Source organism: Drosophila sechellia, chromosome X, assembly GCF_004382195.2.
Source record: "Drosophila sechellia strain sech25 chromosome X, ASM438219v1, whole genome shotgun sequence".
NCBI lineage: Eukaryota > Metazoa > Arthropoda > Insecta > Diptera > Drosophilidae > Drosophila > Drosophila sechellia.
The window spans coordinates 1,016,439-1,035,236 of record NC_045954.1 but is presented as its reverse complement, the minus strand read 5'-3'; the positions used below and the strand labels follow the sequence as shown (position 1 = coordinate 1,035,236).

Sequence of the window (18,798 nt, the reverse complement as noted above, 5' to 3'; positions counted from 1 at the left end):
CCTGACATCCTGACGCCAGCTGACGGACGTTTTGTTTTGGCTCCTCCTCTCCTTTGGGCGGTAGACAGCGGCCAAAGCAGGGGGCGTGGCCGTTGTTGTACTTGTCGACAATCATTAATCAAAGCGGACAGCCAACTGAGCCAACTGAGAACTAAAAAGTGAGTACCGGGAACTATGAACTGTTGCCCGAAACCGGCGATCCGGCAGGAATCTTTCAATTAAGTTCCGTTGGGACAAGTATATCAGTGATGGCCAAAGCCATATGTTGATGGTCAGTTAATTATAGGAAATCCAAGGCAATACTGTGCACAAAGACAGATAGATAGCAGATGATGTTATGCAAGTGTGCATGTAAGTCGGAAATGAATAGTTCCACTGGAAGAAGAGATGGTTGAAGTTAAAAATGTCGTCCTGGTGGGGGCTTACCTGCACCCACCCAACACAATGTGTTGTGGTATCTGCTGGTGAGCCAACTCTCCAGCTTTCGACCTTCGGGCGTGGTGGCAGCCACTTTGCCGGCGGCAGAAGCGCTAATAGCAATTGTGTTAATAATTCACTTTCACTTTTGCCCGCACCCTTTGAAAGTGGGCCAACGAAAATGGCAGTGGAAACCTTGAACCGCTGCTTCCCGCATGCTCGCAAATACACACACATGCACATACATATGCACATATCTGGGCCAGTTTCACATCTAAGCCTGCCCATTCGGGCCCTGATCCCATATGCAATACGCGACTGTTTCCAAAGCATTTCAAGACCTTTTACATACCCCTCTTTGTTCTCGCCACTTCATACAGAAAGCCAAATAGAATTAAAATGCTTAGAGGTTAGACCAAAGGACAATGCCCTGCCTTTGGCTTCAATTTATTTTGGTTTTTTTTTTTTAATCAACTCTACCCTGGATTTCATTGCAGCACCACAGCAGCAACATCGAGGTCCTCAGCAGCAGCATCAGACGGCCAGTTTTGCCCCAAAGTTCCTCAGCCTGCGTGGCACGTGGCATCTATCAGGTGAGCTTTTGCAGACCAGTATTAAGTTGGCTGTCGGAGACACAAAGAGTATATTTCTTAGTTGTAGTTAATTTGAGATGTACAATTATTTAAGAAACAGAATGAAATCAGATCGATGGCATTTGTCCAGAAGCGGTAAGCCCCGTTTTCAACTCGGTCATTTCCTCGCCGAATAACATTTCGCATCCATTTTCCAGACGTGAATGTGTTTCGGCTCTGTTTGTTGGATTGTTTGCCATAAAAAGAAAAGCATACGCAGGCATATGCCTTTTTATGTTTGTTTATTATATTTTAACTTGCTCAATGTTCCGTTCACCGTGCTCTCCTACCTCCCCTTCCCCCCGCGCAGAATCATACGAACTCCTGCCATCCCGTTCTGCACTCTTCTCTTGTTGTGTCAAGTGGCTGGCTCCGTAAAATGGCCAACGGGCATGCCAACAACGAATATAGCAACAAACAAACCAACCAGCCAAACAACAAGCTCGCATTAAACGCTTCGCTTTATCCTGCTGACTGAGCTTTTGCCTCTTGGATCTGGATGCCAGGGAGATACAGGTTGACTTCCCGATTTTGGGTCAGTCAGTCAGGCGAGCAGGCGGGCAGGCGGGCAGGCGGGGGCAGTTCGCTTTGATTTCGATTCGCTACGGCCGGACCGTACCTTTCATTCAAAATGTATTTTCGCCCAGAAGCTATTCGCATTATCGGCTGCACATTATCTCCTTCCTGAAATTGTTAACCAAATTCAGCTGACTTGGCTCCTCCTTTCCTGCATCGTCTAATTTATGGCACAGAAAGATGACAAAGGGGCAGAAAGGGGCGCTGAGCTGCTTTCATTTCATTAATTATGCAGCGAAGAATCAAAATAAGCAGGTGCCACAGCTAACAAAATGGGGATGGGCACGTGGCACAAGCTGTGGCTCGAAGCAACATTTGATTTACCTTTGCAACTTGGGATTGGAATGCGTTTCCTATGTCTGGATTGGTATGGGGATTGCCATTTAACTCGTCAATGCCGGAATATCCAGGAGCTCCCTTCGGCCGCCTTCTCTGCTCTTTTGATTGCACTCGTTGTGGGTTCTTGTACGGTTTTGTCGCATTTTTTCTCGGTGTGTGCCACGACCACAAAATCTGTTTATGTGCCTCCAGCCAGCCAACTCCAGCCGACTCCCGTTGTTTCGCCCGCCCCCGTTTTTCCGGTCCCGTTTTCCAACTCCGGTGCTGCATTTGACTTTTATATGTGAACTAATTCATGAAAAATGCATGTTGCCTGCCTGCCTGCTGCCTTGTTGCTCGTTTGCTCGCTTGCTTGGCTGCTTGGCAGCTCGTGCTCTTGCTATTTGATTTCTGTGCATTTTGCCTTTTGCTTTTGGGCTTGCCTTGGCTTCTTGCTTTTTGCCATTGCTCGGAGTTTGGAGCTCGGTGCTTGGTGCTCGGAGCAGGGCCCAAATGAAGAAAAACCGGCCACCATAAATCGTTGTCGTCATCTCGCGCTGCACTCGTTCACCAAACTGAAAATGCGAATGGGGATGTGAATGGCAAATGCTCTGGCTCTGGCTCTGGCTTTGGCTCCTTCTCGACCACCACCAGTGCCATATATATTCCGTCTTCTGAAAGCCAACTTCAACTGCATCACCTCGCCATCGCCATCGCCACCGCCACCGCCAACGTCATCTCCATCTGCAAACTCTAACTCTAACTCGAACTCGAATCTCCATCATCCGGCGCTCGTTCGTTCTGCGGCTTTGTTCGTGTGGCAAATAATTAAATTAAGATTTTTATAGCTTAATTGGATGTTTGTCGTGCAGCGAGCCGAACGCCAAGTGACGAATGCCTTCCCCACCACAGTCCGTTACATTTCAAAGTTGACACTGGGAAATAAGAGACACAACATAAAGCAATTTTACTTTACCATCGGCGCAGTTGCCAGTTGCGAGTTGCAAGTGAAAGGCAACGCATTGGGGGAGCTCTTTGGTCTCTGGTATTTGGTCTCCCTTCCAGTCCAGTCCTCTAAGTCTCGGCTTTTGACTTAGAAGAGATCTTTGAACTTAGCCAGCCAGCAAATCTAATCTGCAGAATTGCTAGCGTGGTTCTACATCTTGAATGTTAGTTCTACATTAGAATCGATCGATGGGTTCAACTTTGACATTTCCTGCGGACTAACAGTGACAGTATCTTGGCATTTATTTAACTATGCCCTCATCCAACTCCAAAAACGGAGTTACACTAAACGGATTGTTTAAAATCGGTTATTGCATTATGGATCGTTGGGATAGATACATAGGTGAGACTTTGAGCCGTACTTAGATTGTGATAACATTTTCCTTGCAACCCAAGACTGTCGAGGTATATGCTGGTTAGGCAATCTACTTACTAGACTATTCCATTTTCCATGGCATTTGATTCTAAAGCAATTCTTCCTGATGACTGCCTAGTGCTCCCAAAAAGCCCAATGCCCCACCTCGTTGCATGTTTTCGATGTCCGTGGTTCGACTTTTGGCTTTGGCTTTTGGCTTTAGCCTTTAGGCTGCCGTGGCTGCTGTTGTGATTGTTGCTTTTTGGGGTTACCTGGCCACTGTGGGGCACCCAAATCTGCACAGAATCTAAGCGCACGACGTCTCTGCAGCAATCCTTGAACTTTTCGCTTTTCAAAAATGCACGGCGGCATGAAAAAAATCGTGATAAAAGAGGGGCCGGTGGGGCAGATGTTTGCGCGGGATTTTCTTTCAATGCTGCACAGAGCAAAAAAAAGGCCAAACTGCTCAACAATAGCAAGTTTTCCTGGTCCATCAAGTCAATAGAAAAGAATCTGTCTTTCTTTCTGCTATAAGCTTATTTTTATACGAAGCGATGTTCGAGAATCGAACGGATTGGTTCTCAATTTCTCGCTGTGTCGCTGGGGAATGGAAAATGAAGAGAGGAAAGGAAAGGGGGCTTACTTATGCATTCGGGTTTCATTAACATGCAGTTGACTTTGGACGGCGTCGCCCGCGTCATCAAAAGCATAAATTCCATATGCAAATTGAGGCAGTTGGCTCGGTCACAAGGTGGTTCTGCCAGGCGGTGGTTACTGGCACTGGTTCCTAGTGGTTCGCTCGCCTTTGTGCTTTTCAAAGCTACAAAAGGGCGAAAAAACATCGTATGGCCAGAACAAGAACAAGAAGGCGAAAGCAGAAAACAGAAAAAGGAAAACTGAAAACTGAAAACCAAACCAAAGAGTCGCCATCAAATGGAGACCAAAACCGAGCGAACCACACCGTGCGGATCTGAGAGTCTGGCCTACAGAATGGCCAACACTTTGCAAAAGCCATATTCCTACTCTGAATTATTGAAATTGAATTCAAAACAATCTCAAGTCTATCGAATAGCTAAGCATATTACATCAACGGGTAGCCTAAATGTTACCCATTATAATGGGAAACGTATCACTAGAGTGCAGGTGAGGACCAGGAATGGGTCTTTCTTTCAAACTCGACCAATTAAGCGCATGACTTTATTTCCACTGTGTATTTTTGACCCACCAAGTTTGTTACGCTTATTCATCCACCCAACATCACCGTCCCACCACCCCCCAGCCCCCCAATGCCACGCCCCTGGCCGCCGCCCCACCTTTTTGGTGACTTTGCTGTTGCCTTTGTTTGTCGCTGGCCCTTGTTGCCGTTTCCAGTGCTATTGCTATTGCCATTGCCATTGCTATTGCTTTGCTTGTGGTGCTATTGCAACTGCGAGTGGCAGCCATTTGCTGCCGTTTTTGTGGCACTTCTCACTTTCCGTTGTTTGCTTTTTGCCGGCACTGTTTGCTTACGTTGCCGCCCATGCCGTTATTCCGCCATTCCGTTATCCCGTCATCCCGTCATCCCGCCATCCCTGCGTCCTGCGTTCCGTAAAAAGGTACATACGTATAGCTGTCCGGCCGTAGATAGCATGACGGTACGGCCATTGTAATGCCTTCCGGGAAAGCTGCCTGCTCTCTGTTCTCCGTTCTCCGTTCTCCATTCTCAACTGGGATGGAATGAATTCCGGCTACGTCGCGTAACCTACTCACGTAAATGTGTCACGTCGCCGTATTATATTGAAACGAGGAGTAATTGCGTTCAGTTCCTAGGTTCTTTACGTAGTTAACGTAATTTCTGGATATTTTATGGCTTATTAGCCTCGCTGTTCTCGCCGAGATTAGGCGATGGGGATGGCGGACATTGGGGCTGAGCTGTTGGCGTGATGTCCTAGATCACTTGAATTTTCCTGCAAATTGAGTTTTCATAATTTCCATATAATTGATTTAATCTCCTTACGTCGCTCGCCCAAGTCACTTATCTGAGCAGCATGCGCCCATCGATCGAATGTCTCACATGTCGCATTCACCCAGGCAAATATTTTGCAATTTGCTCACGTAATTGTCTCACGTCAGTAGGCAACGTTATACATACTTGCAGCGGTACCTGGCTTCTGCTTCTTCTCCTCACACCCCTTTCCCATTCCCCTTTCCCCACCACCCATCCATCTTTTGGCATAGCACCTTGCAACGGAATCTATTGACTTGTTGCCGCCACATTAAGCGGGCTGCAGCAGCTGGGGCAGGAGCTGAGAATTCGACTGCGACTGCGACTGCGACCCACCTTCCATCCAGTTGACAGTTTCAGCAATGTTAGTTCAAGCGACAACGACCGGATTGAGGATGCATCAGCATCAGCCAGCATCAGCAGCAGTGAATCGCATTCGTAGTCGGATTCTGAATCTGATTTGGAGGCATCCTTGGCGCATTGCAATCAAAGTCAGCGACCTGAGTGACAGCGAGACGAACTTCTAGATACACCGTCCCATGTCGCATCTATCCTTCCTTGAATCTCTCTCTCCCCCTTTCCCTTTCACTCACATCCCACGTGCCATTCAAATTGCCGCTGACAACTTACGGAGTTGGCACGGCGGCGGCGGCTTGGTTATGGTGCCCCGACTTGTCTCCAGTCTAAGGTCTGAATCCAGATCCGAATTCGACTCCGAGTCGACTGCCTGACTGTCGCGCAGGGAACTGCCGCAGACACAAACCGAGGAATCGGGGAGCCAAGGGAGGGATGGGCACAAAGACTGCCTAGCATTCGGCTGCTTCCTTATGTTGTTAGCTGGAACGTGACAGGAAAATCAAACACGCAAAAATCCACATTGGCCAACATGCACTTCAAGAAAAGGGCAGGGCATTGTGATTTGAACATTACTTATGATAAGAATCATTTTAAACTCAATCGATATTCCACAGCCGTTTACAATTACTAAATTGTTTTTACGTTTCCCATCGTCTCGCTTTCTCGCAGTGCACTGTGGTGGCTGGCTTCAGATAAACGGAGTGCACACGCCAACGCAAACTGAGACTTTAATTTAAACACCGAGCAGACTCTTGGAACGATGCTCGGACACGGTTGGCAATGGGTTTCTTGAGCGTTCAGCATGCAGCATGCAGCAAGCACCATGCAGCACTGATTTCAGTGGCATGCTGCAGCAACTGCGACTGCAACAATGATGGCAGCCACGGCAGCGACATCAGTCGAAGCTAAACAGTTCGTGTCGCATTTATATAGACAACGTGCAGTCAAAGTTTTGGGTCTCCGTCTCATTCTGTGTGTGTGTGTCTGTCGCATCTGGTTAAACGTTGATTTGCTCCTCTGCGAAATTGTTTCTCAATTGCGTTGGCCCTGTCACACATGGTGCTGTGACCCCTCGATTCTCCCGATACCGCCCGATTCCCCCCGAGACCCCGACCACTACCACTGCCATAATAAGTACCCCTGCGAAAAAAAGAAGATACAGATACTACAGACATAACCGATTGGAGTTAGGGTGCGAGATGCAGATAGCACGCGGTGGCGGCATGGCTGTCGGTCAAGGCATTGTCGTGCACTCCACGCCGACTTAAACTCCGTCTTTATCTCGGGATGACGCAAGCGGATTGCGCAACTTATCAGCCAGCCAGTCGCGTAAGTCGCCAACCATTGTATGTTGCATCTGTAGAATACAATTGCTGGTCGCTCGTTCGTTCGGCTCATGACAGGTATTGCTTAGACTGGCGGCTTAGAAATAGAGAGTCAGCGCTGAGAATGATGGGTCTCCTGCAATTAAACACGGCAAAAAGGCAAAAAATATATATATATCCAGAAAGATAACGCCAACAACGTCATCAAATCACGATGCTTAAGTGGATAATGTATTTGCAAATGACTGCCATTTCGAGGCGTTAGTTAGTAGTGAGGAGTGAGGAGTGAGGAGTAGTCACAGACATCAATCCAAGCTGAAGAGCCTTTTAAATTTGCAGAATGTTTAAATGATTTCAAATTTAACACCACTTAATAGGAGTTTTAACTTTTATGATGCAGGGATTGAGTCAAGCTTCACATCCGTACATTTATGTTGATTAGTCTAGTCGGTCCAACAATAAATAAGCTGTAAAGAAGGGGCCACAATGCTATTTAAAATTAAATACTTTACTTAGTCAAATCAATAATTCACTGTATTCCAATGATCGCCTCTTTTGGCCCACGGAGGTGCAAAAGTAAGTTGCTGTGGAGGATGGGTGTGGACGGTGGGGGCGTGGCTGCCGCCCCTTTCGGATTGCGCCATGTTGCGGCACTCTTGGCCATTTCCATTTCCCATTTTCCGTTTCCCGTTCGGGCCATTTTCCATTTGCATATTGGTCATCACCCGTTTCATGTCTTTTGACAATTTGCCGCATTGTTTTCTGTTAATTGTTATAAATTTTAAATCACTGACAACAATTGCGTGCATTGGTTGCTGTTGACGATGATTGTTATCATCGAGGTTGCTTTTATTTGTTTTGCGGTTGTTGCTGCTGAATTACGAGATACATTTGCAGCGCTGCGGAGCACTTATGGCCATAAATAGTCCGGCACAAAAATAATAATCAGGCAGGCTTAGCATGGGTTAATAAAAGCCAAACCCCTCATCCTGGGTATTTTGTGCTGCCTGCCCCGCTGCCGTTAATTGAAATTAAATGTTCATTTACTGAACTTCTAATGGCAATTGAAGCTGAAGCACGTGGATGCGAGGGGGCACCTGTTGGGAAGGGCGGTTGAGGAGGAGGGGCGGGCGAAACGATAATTGCCAAAAAGAATGGCTGGCAAATCTAAAACACTTTTACCGACTGACCCGAAATGGTATGGTTCCTCTGTGCGACACAATATTTGTAATTCAATTTGAGCTGAATTTTGTTTGCCAAGAGCGAAATGTATCCGCCAGATACGCCACGCCACATGCCAGGGGATGGTGCTAAAACAAATTTCATTTGGCATCAAAAAACGGAAAATCAACTTGGGCGACATATTGAGAAATCATTTTGCTATCAATCGTGGTGGGAAAAGCAAGGAAGCGCAACGAAATCCGAGGAAATCGAGGAGGCAGCGCCACCAGAAGTTGCGGCGCACGTACGCAAATAAAAGGATGTGAGGCGAATTAAAATTGCAGACGCTACGCCACAGGTACGCAGTGAAAAAAATTGATAGGATTCGTAAAATCATTAACATAGCATTTCAGTGAGCAGCAGTGTATGTAGATTAGATACATTTATAGGTATAAATGATTTTTATACCTATATCAACTTCATATAATTGACTTTAATCAGTTGCTTAGCAGTTTATTTTTCGAAGTGTACAATGTGCGTATGGAGCTGAAGCTACAGATGCGGATACGAGATACTCACGCCCATGCGAAGATACATATGCTGCGGCGTATCTGCGAGATGCGCGATGCTCAGTGCTCAACACTTCTCGCGATATACTTAAGTTCATTTGCGCCACTTTGCGTCTGCCTTCTGCATTTTAAATGCGTTCGTGTTTCGACTTTTGGTTTTCATTTTTCGGCTCTCGGCGCGCGGCTTCATTTCCGTAACAACCATACAGAGATACAAATGTGGCCCCATCGAACGGAGCTTTGCCACCGTGCCACCGTGCCACTTGACCCGACCTTTCATTTAGATTCTTTCTCGTCTACTCAACTTCACTCTTTTGCCTACCCCAAACCACTTCATTTCGCTTAATTCTCCTGGTTTTCTTTCTACTTCCCCGACCAACTCTGGCCATTAGCGGGGATACATAAATAGTTTAGTGCTCGGGGGTTCATTGAATCACCTTATTTGCATTAATGCCAATGAAGCCGGTGCTGATAATGATTCATTCATCTGGGGACCTGACTGTGCACCTGGCATCCTACCTATAAATAGCATGCTAATGAGCAACTTTAAAGTTTGTCTTCATCGCTCGCATACATAAATCAATCAGCCGGCTGGAAAAATCCAAACGAGCTATGATCGATCGTACCTGGAATGTGACAGCATTTATAGGTATTACGTGTGCCTGCCAAGGTTTCAACAACTTCAGGAGTACTCTGTTCAGTTATTTTCCCCAATATGACCTCACTCACCAACGCGTCTATCGACGTTTGTCATGTTTATAGAGTCGCGAGCTATTCCAATAAGTCGCTTGAACCAAATGTCTCTTCTACATGTATGCGTGTAACTCGGCTCCAAGGATCTGTAGCCAATTTGATTTCCCTTGAACATAGCCAGATTAATTGGCGCTTTGCCAGAAACTAACGTTGTCTTCGGCACATTTCCGTTCGTTCGCCTCTGGATCACCAGCGGATCAATGAACCGCAGATCAGTGCTCGCCGTTTAGGGGCAATCTATCGAGGTATCCACGGACTCAAATTCCGTGCTGGGGCTCTGGTTCTGACTCTGGGTCTCGTTCTGGACAGGCGATCGCAAGAGTCATCGAGGCTCATTGACCCATTTTGGTAGCCGAATACCTACCTGAAGCCATCATTACCATTTCTAATGCTTCCAGCGGGTTTTCAGTTGAATTCTATTCCCGCTCTGGGTGCGACACACATTCCGGCCGGAGATAGATCGAACCTGTTTTGCCTGGCAAATTACATACCAGCTGCGAGAAGAACTTGTCGGGTTCTATTTTGTACTTGTAGCCGTGTTTTGTGCTTGGCCTTTGAATAATCGTATAAGCATGACGCGTATTTAATGGCAAATTGACCCAAATCGTTTCAAAGACCTCTCAGATTTATGGGTACGCGAAAGCCCGGGGCGAGCGTCTTTGCTAAGTGATATATGATAGATCCCCGGGCCACACTTCACACTCCACACTCCATGCTCCACACAAACCAAAGCATAGGTATCTCCAAAAATGAAGGGCCTTGAACTCGGCCAGGAGAGAGAACGAACGATCTGATTGGTAGCATAAACAACTGTTCGGGCTAGTTGAAAATGCCATACGGAATATCCAATCTTTCGGGATTAAAGCGCCGAAAAGGGGAGGAGGAGCACAGGTGATTTTGCATTTTTCACGAGCCCTGCAGCAGCCCGCTTCCCCTTTCCCCACCCCTGCCTTTGGGCTTGTTCAGCTCGTTGAAAGCTGGTTGCAACATATTCGGTTTCGCTGCATCTTTGTATACGAGTATCTCTGTATCTCGGCCTGGTGTTTGCAAAAAGTTTGCGGCGCATGCAAATGAAATGGAAAACATTTGAGTAAAAACTTGCTGCTCCCCTCCGGCGGCTGCCCACCCCACCTCTTTTTTGAAACATCCCTGCAGCTGATTTTGAATGCGGCAAAAATGTTGCACAAAGTTTTCGGGACTCAACTTAAACAAATACCGAAAATGATGTGAATGTGCAGGCGAACTGCAGTTCCTGAAGTAAGTGAACTGCATTTGCAATCTACTAAAGGTGGAAAGCAGTTTAGAACTTTGTACGTTCCTTTGCCACTTTTGATTGCCTCTTAATCGTAGGTTATTCCAGTAATATAGGTTTCCAGTTTGCACGAGAGTGAACAAATGTACTAAAAATAAAAGGAGCTGTAAGCAATTTGTCAGCTACAGTGGACACTCGCCTTCAATTGAAAGCGACAGAGACAAAGAGCAACGGAGCTGAGCTGCGATGCAAAGCGGGATGGGAATCAGAACGGGCTATCCCCACAGCTCCTGAGGCCAACGCACACAGAGTTATGGATGTGTGTGGTCCTGACCCAAAGGGATTCCGAGTGGCAAGAAGCTGGATGCAATGTCATAAATATTAGAAGGCCTTGCCGCCAGACACAGTGTTCAAATGCTGGACGCTGGATGCTGAATGGTCAATGGCGAATGGTGAATGGCAAAGCTATGTCAGATGTCCAATGTCCAACGTCCAATGTCCATGTCCGTCGTTTGTCTTTTCTCGTTTGTCGCACGCACAGCCCGCAATTGCAAAGATACAAAGCGGAGATAGGCAAACAGATTGTCGCCTGCAGCGTCGCCTTTTGGGGGAGGCGACTGTACCAGGGGCGGCATGTACGTACGTACACATGTGTGTGTGCCTACTTCACCACCGAATGCAAGTGAATTGGGTGTTTTCCAATGTGAACAGTGGTTGGGTTAGAAAAGGAGATGCATAAACAATTTAAAACAGGTTAATTAGTGGGGCAAAACTAGACAAAATTCTTTCAGTTTTCCAGTATTTGATGCAATACTGTTTTGTTATGCTCCCATATCCAACGAACATATAAGGGCTGACATTGCAGCCGCATTTCGCCACTTCAAGATCACTGTAGCTGCTGCTGTATTGTGGCGCTTTTATATTGTTTTCCATTAGGCTAAGGACCTTCACCCACTGCAGCTCCCTCGTCCCTTGTCGTGCTGGTGGGTATTTCTCGCCCCGGGCTAGAAAATATTACACGCAGTTTTCAACTTGACATTTTGCGCCTGACCGAAGTGGAAAACGAGGATTTGGTGTGGGGGGAGGGGGGTGTTTGAGGTTGGGCAACGGAAATAGACCGACCGGCTGGTCGCCAGTTTAAAAATGAATGATTAGGGGGTGGAGAGAAGTACAGGAGGAAATGACAAAAGCAACGCCTTCTAACGACCCACCATTTCTCATTGCAGCGCCTCTGGCTGAATAAAAAGAAATCCCAGCCATAAAAAGTAAATCACTTCGGCGCCAACCAGTTCCAGTCATCATGGCTCACTCCAAGGTTATCCTAAAGATCCTGTTTTCGCTGTGCGTCTGGTCCTTCGTCATCATAGGACTGTTCAAGATGCACGGTACGAATCTAGTGCCGCAGGAGTACCAGCAGGTGCCACTCAACGGACGCATCCTGCTGCAGAAAGACATTCGCTATGCGGAGACCACCTCCACGACCACGGATCACTTCGATCCCAGCGAGATACTGGTGGACAATCGAACAGGTGAGCAAGAATGCTGCGGGCAAATATTTTAAATACTTGAACTGACGAAACTAATATAATGGGGTGCACCAATAAGAACAATTTTACTAAATCTACTTGCCTCAATCATTCCTTTCTCTGGCAGCCATGGACGACGACCAGTTGGTCCGAGACGTGGAGTCCCGCATCCCCTCTCTGCCGATCGCCTATTGGAGCAAGAATAAGAACTTCCTGCAGCAGAAGTCGTCGACCTGCGCGAAGTACCCCTCCATTTTCGAGCTGGAGTTCAACAACATCTACTGGCAGACGCTGCGCACGTCGAATGGAACGTTCCAGCTTTTTGGGGCTTATTACGACATCCGCCGCACCTCGTTGCTGGGGCCCACTGTGCGGATCCTTGGAATGATCGATAGGATTGAGCCCAAGGTGAAGACCTACTGCCAGTTCTGGTTTGACGGCCAAAAGGAGCCGTTCATCGTAAAAACGTTTGAGTACAAGTACATCTGGTACAACAAGTGGGGCAACTACAAGCAGGGCATCTACCAGCCCTATCTGATCGCCTGCCAGATTCCCAAGCCCTTCCACGGCGTGGTGCCCAGCTCCGTGTCGATGGTGGAGAAGGAGTGCGATACGGCCACAAACAATCTGCGGGTCATCTACAACCGACCGCCGGATGACCAGAAGAAGGGATTTGCTGTGTGCGTCAAGGGATTGGACTTCCTCTACGACGACTTGAGTGTACGGCTGATCGAGTGGATCGAAATGCTCAATATCCTTGGGGCAGACAAAATCTACTTCTACAATCTTCAGGTAATATTGTAATGCACGTGTTCCCACTAAAAACTACTTCCAAATGGCTCAAGAATATCCATTGAAACAGTTGCTCAGCAAAGTGATAATTAATAGTCAATCCACACTCATCGTACCCCTATCCCTCCACAGGTCCATCCCAACATCACCAAAGTGCTCAATCACTACGAACAGGAGGGCAAGGTCCAAGTGATCCCGCTGACACTGCCCGGTGGCCAGCCAAATGTGCCGGGATTCCAGCACCTTTACCTAACTAAAAAGACGAACCACAAGCGCCAAAACGAGGTTATTCCGTACAACGACTGCCTGTACAAAAATCTCTATCTTTACGACTACATCGCACTGCTGGACATTGACGAGGTGATCATGCCCAAGGGCGGAGCGGTTTTATGGTCCGAGTTGATGGACAAAGTGCGTCCAGAGTCGCGCAAAATCAAGCCGGACGGATTCCACAGCTACAACTTCCGCAACGTGTACTTCTTGGACGACCAGCAGCACGAACACGGCTGGCACAAGGACATACCCAAGTACATGCACATGCTGCAGCACGTCCATCGTGCTAAGAACTACACCAAGCCGAATCAGTATGTGAAATGCTTCCACGATCCGGAGCGCGTGCTCACCCTCCACAATCACTTTCCACTGAGCTGCCTGGGCGGCGTCTGCAAGTCGTATCCTGTGGACACCAAGGACGCCCAGCTGCAGCACTATCGGGCGGACTGCGTAAAGACGCTGAAGAAGAGCTGTGAGGAGTACCGGGAGCACTCAGTCGAGGACAAAACCATTTGGAAATACAAGGACGAGCTAATCCGACGCACTATTAAGGCGCTGGACACCCTTGGTTTCTTCCGCCGCCAGGGTTTGAATTCCGCTTCCGGTTCGGGGAGCAGCAGCAGCGGATTGGGCGGTGGGACCACCACCCACTCCACGGAGCGGTGATTTACACTTCTCGGGGGCGGAGGAGGCGGATGGTCCTGGCCCTGGCAACTGGTTGAAGCATCGGGCAGCAACATTGGCAACGAGGAGTTCTTCGTGTGAGGAGGTCAGCGAATGCCGTGCGTTTCACAATCCGAATCCGTACCGGACTCCGATCCCGAAATGGAGAACCCAGAACCCGTCCTCTAATCCCTGAGTCTCTGTTGCGCAGAGGATCACTCGTCTCTGAGTTTAGTTACTATATATGTCCAGAGTTCCCATCCAAACCCCATACGTAGCGAGGCACTGTTTTTGATTGCAATTCGATGGCATTTGTAGTTTGATTTTAGAGCGTTGTTAAATACTACTCATCTGAGTAATACATTTAAAGTTAATAATGCTTTTATAATGTTTGTAATATCCCATTGAGTTTTGTCCCTTGTAAAGATCTTCGTCAGACAGAATGCATCGAAATCTAAGACAGAAGCAGAGCTTACTAGTGTATGGCTAGTGTATAGAAGAGGCGTTAGTTAGTCGCGGAGTGGGAGAGAAATCTTTTGAAATTGTGCCTTCGAACCTGGATTGTAGTCAGTCCCGTCCCGACACGACCCGAATGACCCGTCCCGTCCTTCCCTACAATCCCTTCCATATATCCCAATTTAACACTTCCATTCGCAAAAAAAAAGACACAAGGTCACAACTTTTCAAAAAATGAGACCCATCATAACATTTGCTTGAGTTAACAACAGAAAGAGAGTCGAGGATGAGGGGCAAAAGTGAAGGAAACCTAAACTAAGTTCAAGACTGATGATGTTTATTAAGAATTATAAAAACGAAAGAGAGGAAATTTCAAGCGAATTTTTGTTTTCACATTTGGATAGAATCGATATTATTGTTGTTGTATAGGCAAGTAAATGCCCCCCTAAAAATCGCAAGCGAAATATATCACTAATGCTAAGCAAAAGACAAAGCAAATTGATCAAGTTTGAGTTGTAAACTGTAAATAGGAAAATTGTTAACGAAGAGGACAAGGACCTAAGGATAAAACGAACTATATGCGGATTAGACCGATGTAAATCGGACAAACTAGCAGGATATTGAAGAAGAGAGGACAAGGAGAGAGAAGCTGCTCAACCCAATCCTTAAATGGTGTTTATTACCGATCGACCATCATACCCAATATTCATATGTTTTTTAACTTGTACATACACATACACATACACTCGCACACACACACACACACACACTTGCACACACACTTACACACACACTCGCACACACAAATGTCAAATAAACGAATTAAAAAACACACACACTCACTTACATAACACAGCGCAGCACACAAATACGCACTTTTCCTTATGTAGTCTATTTTAATTTTTTATAGCAGCTTAGTCAAATTGTTGTTGGAGCTAGAAAGAGTCGTGTACAGTTGGGGCAATTCGGTTTGCCTGCCAAAACTATTCGATAGTTTTACGACTACACATAAACGAACACAAATACATATACATATACAGATACAGATTTACAGATATAGACATACTTCAGTGTATTAATGTTAGTTGCTAGCTGATAAGGACAACCCGTGTGAAGGAAACCCAATTGTCTTTCCTCATTTTTTTTTTTGAGTAGCTAATAAACTACAACTGATATGAGAACAAAGTGATTGAAGAATAAATTAAAAAAAAAAAACATTTCGCCTAATTGTCAGTTCTATTTAAAGCAAATGATACGTTTAGATATTAACTTAAATTCCCTATTCTGTATCTAACCTTAAATCATAATCTCAATCAGCAGCCTTTTTGGGGATAAGCCAAAGCCCTTTTCAGCACTCTTCCAGCTGAATGGCTCGGTAAGGATACTGTGATACTGCGAGCGTGCCAACGACGTGAGACACCAAACTTCCAGGAATGTAAACAACAAAGCATTTGGAAGGCACAAATGAATCTACTTTACGCAGGAGCAGCAGCAAAGGGGAAAGTCCTCCAGGATACCTAAAGCCACTCCACACAAAACTTTCTGCCCAAAGAGCCGAGGGATATCCAAGGAAGTTCGCAGGCACCGGACAGGACCAAGAACAAAAGGATATGGCTGGAGGTTGGGGCGAAGAAATTTGTATAAACGCAACTTAAGTGAGCATTAAACACGCTCCACTGGAGGACCAGAAACGGAGCTGGGTGCCGGGAGCCGAGAACAGGGAGCTGCGGAACGGAACTCGGAAGCTGCTGCCAAGTTCCCGGCCGTCTAAGTTGGTTAATAAACATTACCAACGCCACAAAAACCATTTACGTGAACTATTAAAATTCCGCAGCATTTAAGTTGCCTACCAGCGCCCTTTCTTGGCCTTGTTTCACGATTATATTTATTTATATGGCACACACGAGGCGGAAAGTGGGCTGGAAAATGGTGGAAATGGTGGAAACGGCGGAAACGACGGCAACAGTTTATGGACTTCAGGATAATGATTATGTTGATGGCGACGATGGTTATGAGGCGGTTTTCTACACTTTCCAGCAGCCAGCAGCAGAATTCTGATTGAACATTTTCAGCTCCTAGCTTTCAGCTACCCGGAGCTTCCCAAAAAAAAATTAGAATTCGAAATGCAGCGAACTAATTAAAATTCCTATTCCCAGAGCTATTCCGTGGCATATGCGTTCCATTCATAATGCAAGCGCATAAATCCAGGAATAAAGAGCGCTGCTTAAAAATTAAAATCCGCAATTACACGACAGCCCCAGGTGATGATGATGTTGCAACTCCAAAACCGCATAAAATTCATACCCTGCGGTCAGTCCGTCGTCTGGTTGATTTTTCGGATGGCCCACTCTCTGCCCGAAAGTCTGTTTTCTATTCCGTTATTTCGGTGTATTTCTTGTTCCAACTGTATCCATTCGGATTCGGGCATCGATTTACATTTGTCCGCGGAACCTGGACGAAACATCCCGCACCTGACTGGCCACTCGAAGCCATTGTGGAGTGATGGTATTGCACTGGAAAACGCATTCCTGTGACTTCCTATCTAGGATCTTTTGCAAATTATGGTATTTCGCCCTCAATAATATATTGTAAAATAATGAATAAATAAATAAACAAAAATCGGCGGCAGAAGCTATTAAAGTGTAACATTTTGTGTTTGGGACAACGGGCGCACTTTTTTTTGCACCGCATGCAAAACAATCAGCTGATCAGTCTAATAAGCGCTTCACAGTGATGCCGGCGTGCCTCTTAGTTTCGGCACCCACCCATGTAATACAAGGGACTTTCGTGCCTATCGATGCTAAAATCGTGACACGAACATCAAGAACAATTAGGTCGCTCATCACTAATGTGCGCTCAGTTCCGAAGTAACGGTTATGAGGCTCTCCTATTGCTAGAATGGTTGGATGGGATGGGAATGGCTGGAGAGATTGAGAGCAACCATCTTAGAGGACGATCAGCATTATTTTGATCTACCAGCTGGAGCTTGCTACAGATTGATTCTGTTCGCCTGGTGTCCGAGACCCGAAGTTTGTGCCATTTTGGCTGGTGTTGTCGCATCGGAAATGAGGGGAATTTGCCCACTTTTCAGTTCCGAAGCACCAGGCGAACATAAATGGCAGTTGGTGGTTGCATCAAATGAAAATCCAGCTTCTCCCAAAAGTAGGCAACATTAAGTGGTTGCATCTTGAGCACAAGAGTGTGCTACACAAGAAATGAGCAGTAACCGGCCTTTGAGGCCTAAACATTCAATTTCTTTAATACTCATAATCATATAATCTTTCTAAATAACTTAGATATTGAGAATCGCTAAAATTGGTACCGATTAGATTAAGTTGCCCAAGAAGGGTAATAGTACGTTAGACAATTAAATAGTTTCGTTTAATAAATTTAAAAAAAAATCAGCACTAAAATAAAATCACTGCATACTTTTGAATGCAGTCCAATAATATTTTAGATAAATAAAATGCTTGAAAAGTTTATGCACATGTATTGCACTCTTCTTAATTTCTATATTTTTGCCAGTGTATCCGTATTGCCGAATGCAGCAGAATCTGCGCAGCAATCTCAATTTGAATTTGAATGCAGATGGCGTTTGATTTTTGGCCAGCCTAATTATGTTCGCCTCTATGCCTCTCCACACGAACACACACAACTGCAGTTGTGTTGGTGGAAATGCTAATTACATGTAAGTGAACACAGCAGCGCATGAGTGTTTGCGTGAGCGGAAGTGTGTGTGGGCCACTTCACTTCGCCTCCCTCGGCAGCCGCTCGGAAGCGGCCCCGTGCCCAGCCACGCCCCTATTTCGCCCACGGGCAGCAAAGTCGCCCGATTGCCGGCTCATGCAATATTATTGCTCGCAATCTAATTAACCGCACAGTGAGACCAGCGCACCCACACCCACACATTCACCTGGCCAATATTTGCGCCAACTGGTCATATCAAAATGGCCACGCACACACATGCACGCCTATGAGCCCATGGCCGAAGCACACACACACCCAATGGAAATTATACGCTTAATTGAGAACGGAATTCAGCGCTAATTCAATTCGCTTCCGCCCCAACCTCCATCTTCATCTCCCCGCAATCCTGCACTGACTTTTGGTGGCCCTTCTGGGCAGCAAAGCAGCCACAAAACGCAGCTCTAGGCAGCGATCAGAAGTATATTCAAAAGTGTTGCCACACAGCTAGCTTAAATATTTAAAGCCATCTATTGTGGCAGCTTCCTTGTGCCGCTCCAAGCCACTTCAACCATGGCTGTCTGCAGTTCCAATGACACAGTTCCTTTGGCTACATCCACTGCATTGGGCAGCCGTCCCATCCACCGTCCACCATTCAGCAGCCACCATCCGTCCGCCGTACACCAATCACACTGGCATC

General features: G+C 46.5%; 1 protein-coding gene and 1 long non-coding RNA gene across 5 annotated transcripts in view; one reads left to right on the top strand and one right to left on the bottom strand.

Moving 5' to 3' along the window:
• Positions 1 to 811: 811 nt before the first annotated feature.
• LOC116801996 overlaps positions 812 to 18,798 on the bottom strand; it is a 32,660-nt gene continuing 14,673 nt past the window's right edge. The window contains exons 2-3 of one of the 4 annotated variants that reach the window (XR_004362399.1): positions 8,160 to 8,279; positions 812 to 1,040 (exon numbers count right to left, since the gene is read on the bottom strand). This is a non-coding gene — a long non-coding RNA (uncharacterized LOC116801996). Of the gene's footprint in view, positions 7,106 to 8,159; positions 8,280 to 18,798 lie in introns of all 4 variants that reach the window. The other 3 variants (XR_004362398.1, XR_004362397.1, XR_004362396.1) reach the window with 3 other exon arrangements.
• LOC6615943 lies at positions 921 to 15,459 on the top strand. Its single transcript, XM_002040274.2, has 4 exons — positions 921 to 1,010; positions 11,931 to 12,233; positions 12,358 to 13,022; positions 13,155 to 15,459. The coding sequence occupies exons 2-4, from the start codon at positions 12,005 to 12,007 to the stop codon at positions 13,959 to 13,961; spliced, it is 1,701 nt and encodes a 566-aa protein (XP_002040310.1). The 5' UTR covers positions 921 to 1,010; positions 11,931 to 12,004; the 3' UTR covers positions 13,962 to 15,459.

Bases quoted from the DNA above. Each gene is read 5' to 3' on its own strand.
- LOC6615943 (XM_002040274.2), top strand. From the start codon at position 12,005: ATGGCTCACTCCAAGGTTATCCTAAAGATCCTGTTTTCGCTGTGCGTC. The intron at 12,234-12,357 runs GTGAGCAAGAAT...TTTCTCTGGCAG, and splicing joins ACTGGTGGACAATCGAACAG to CCATGGACGACGACCAGTTG. The intron at 13,023-13,154 runs GTAATATTGTAA...ATCCCTCCACAG, and splicing joins TCTACTTCTACAATCTTCAG to GTCCATCCCAACATCACCAA.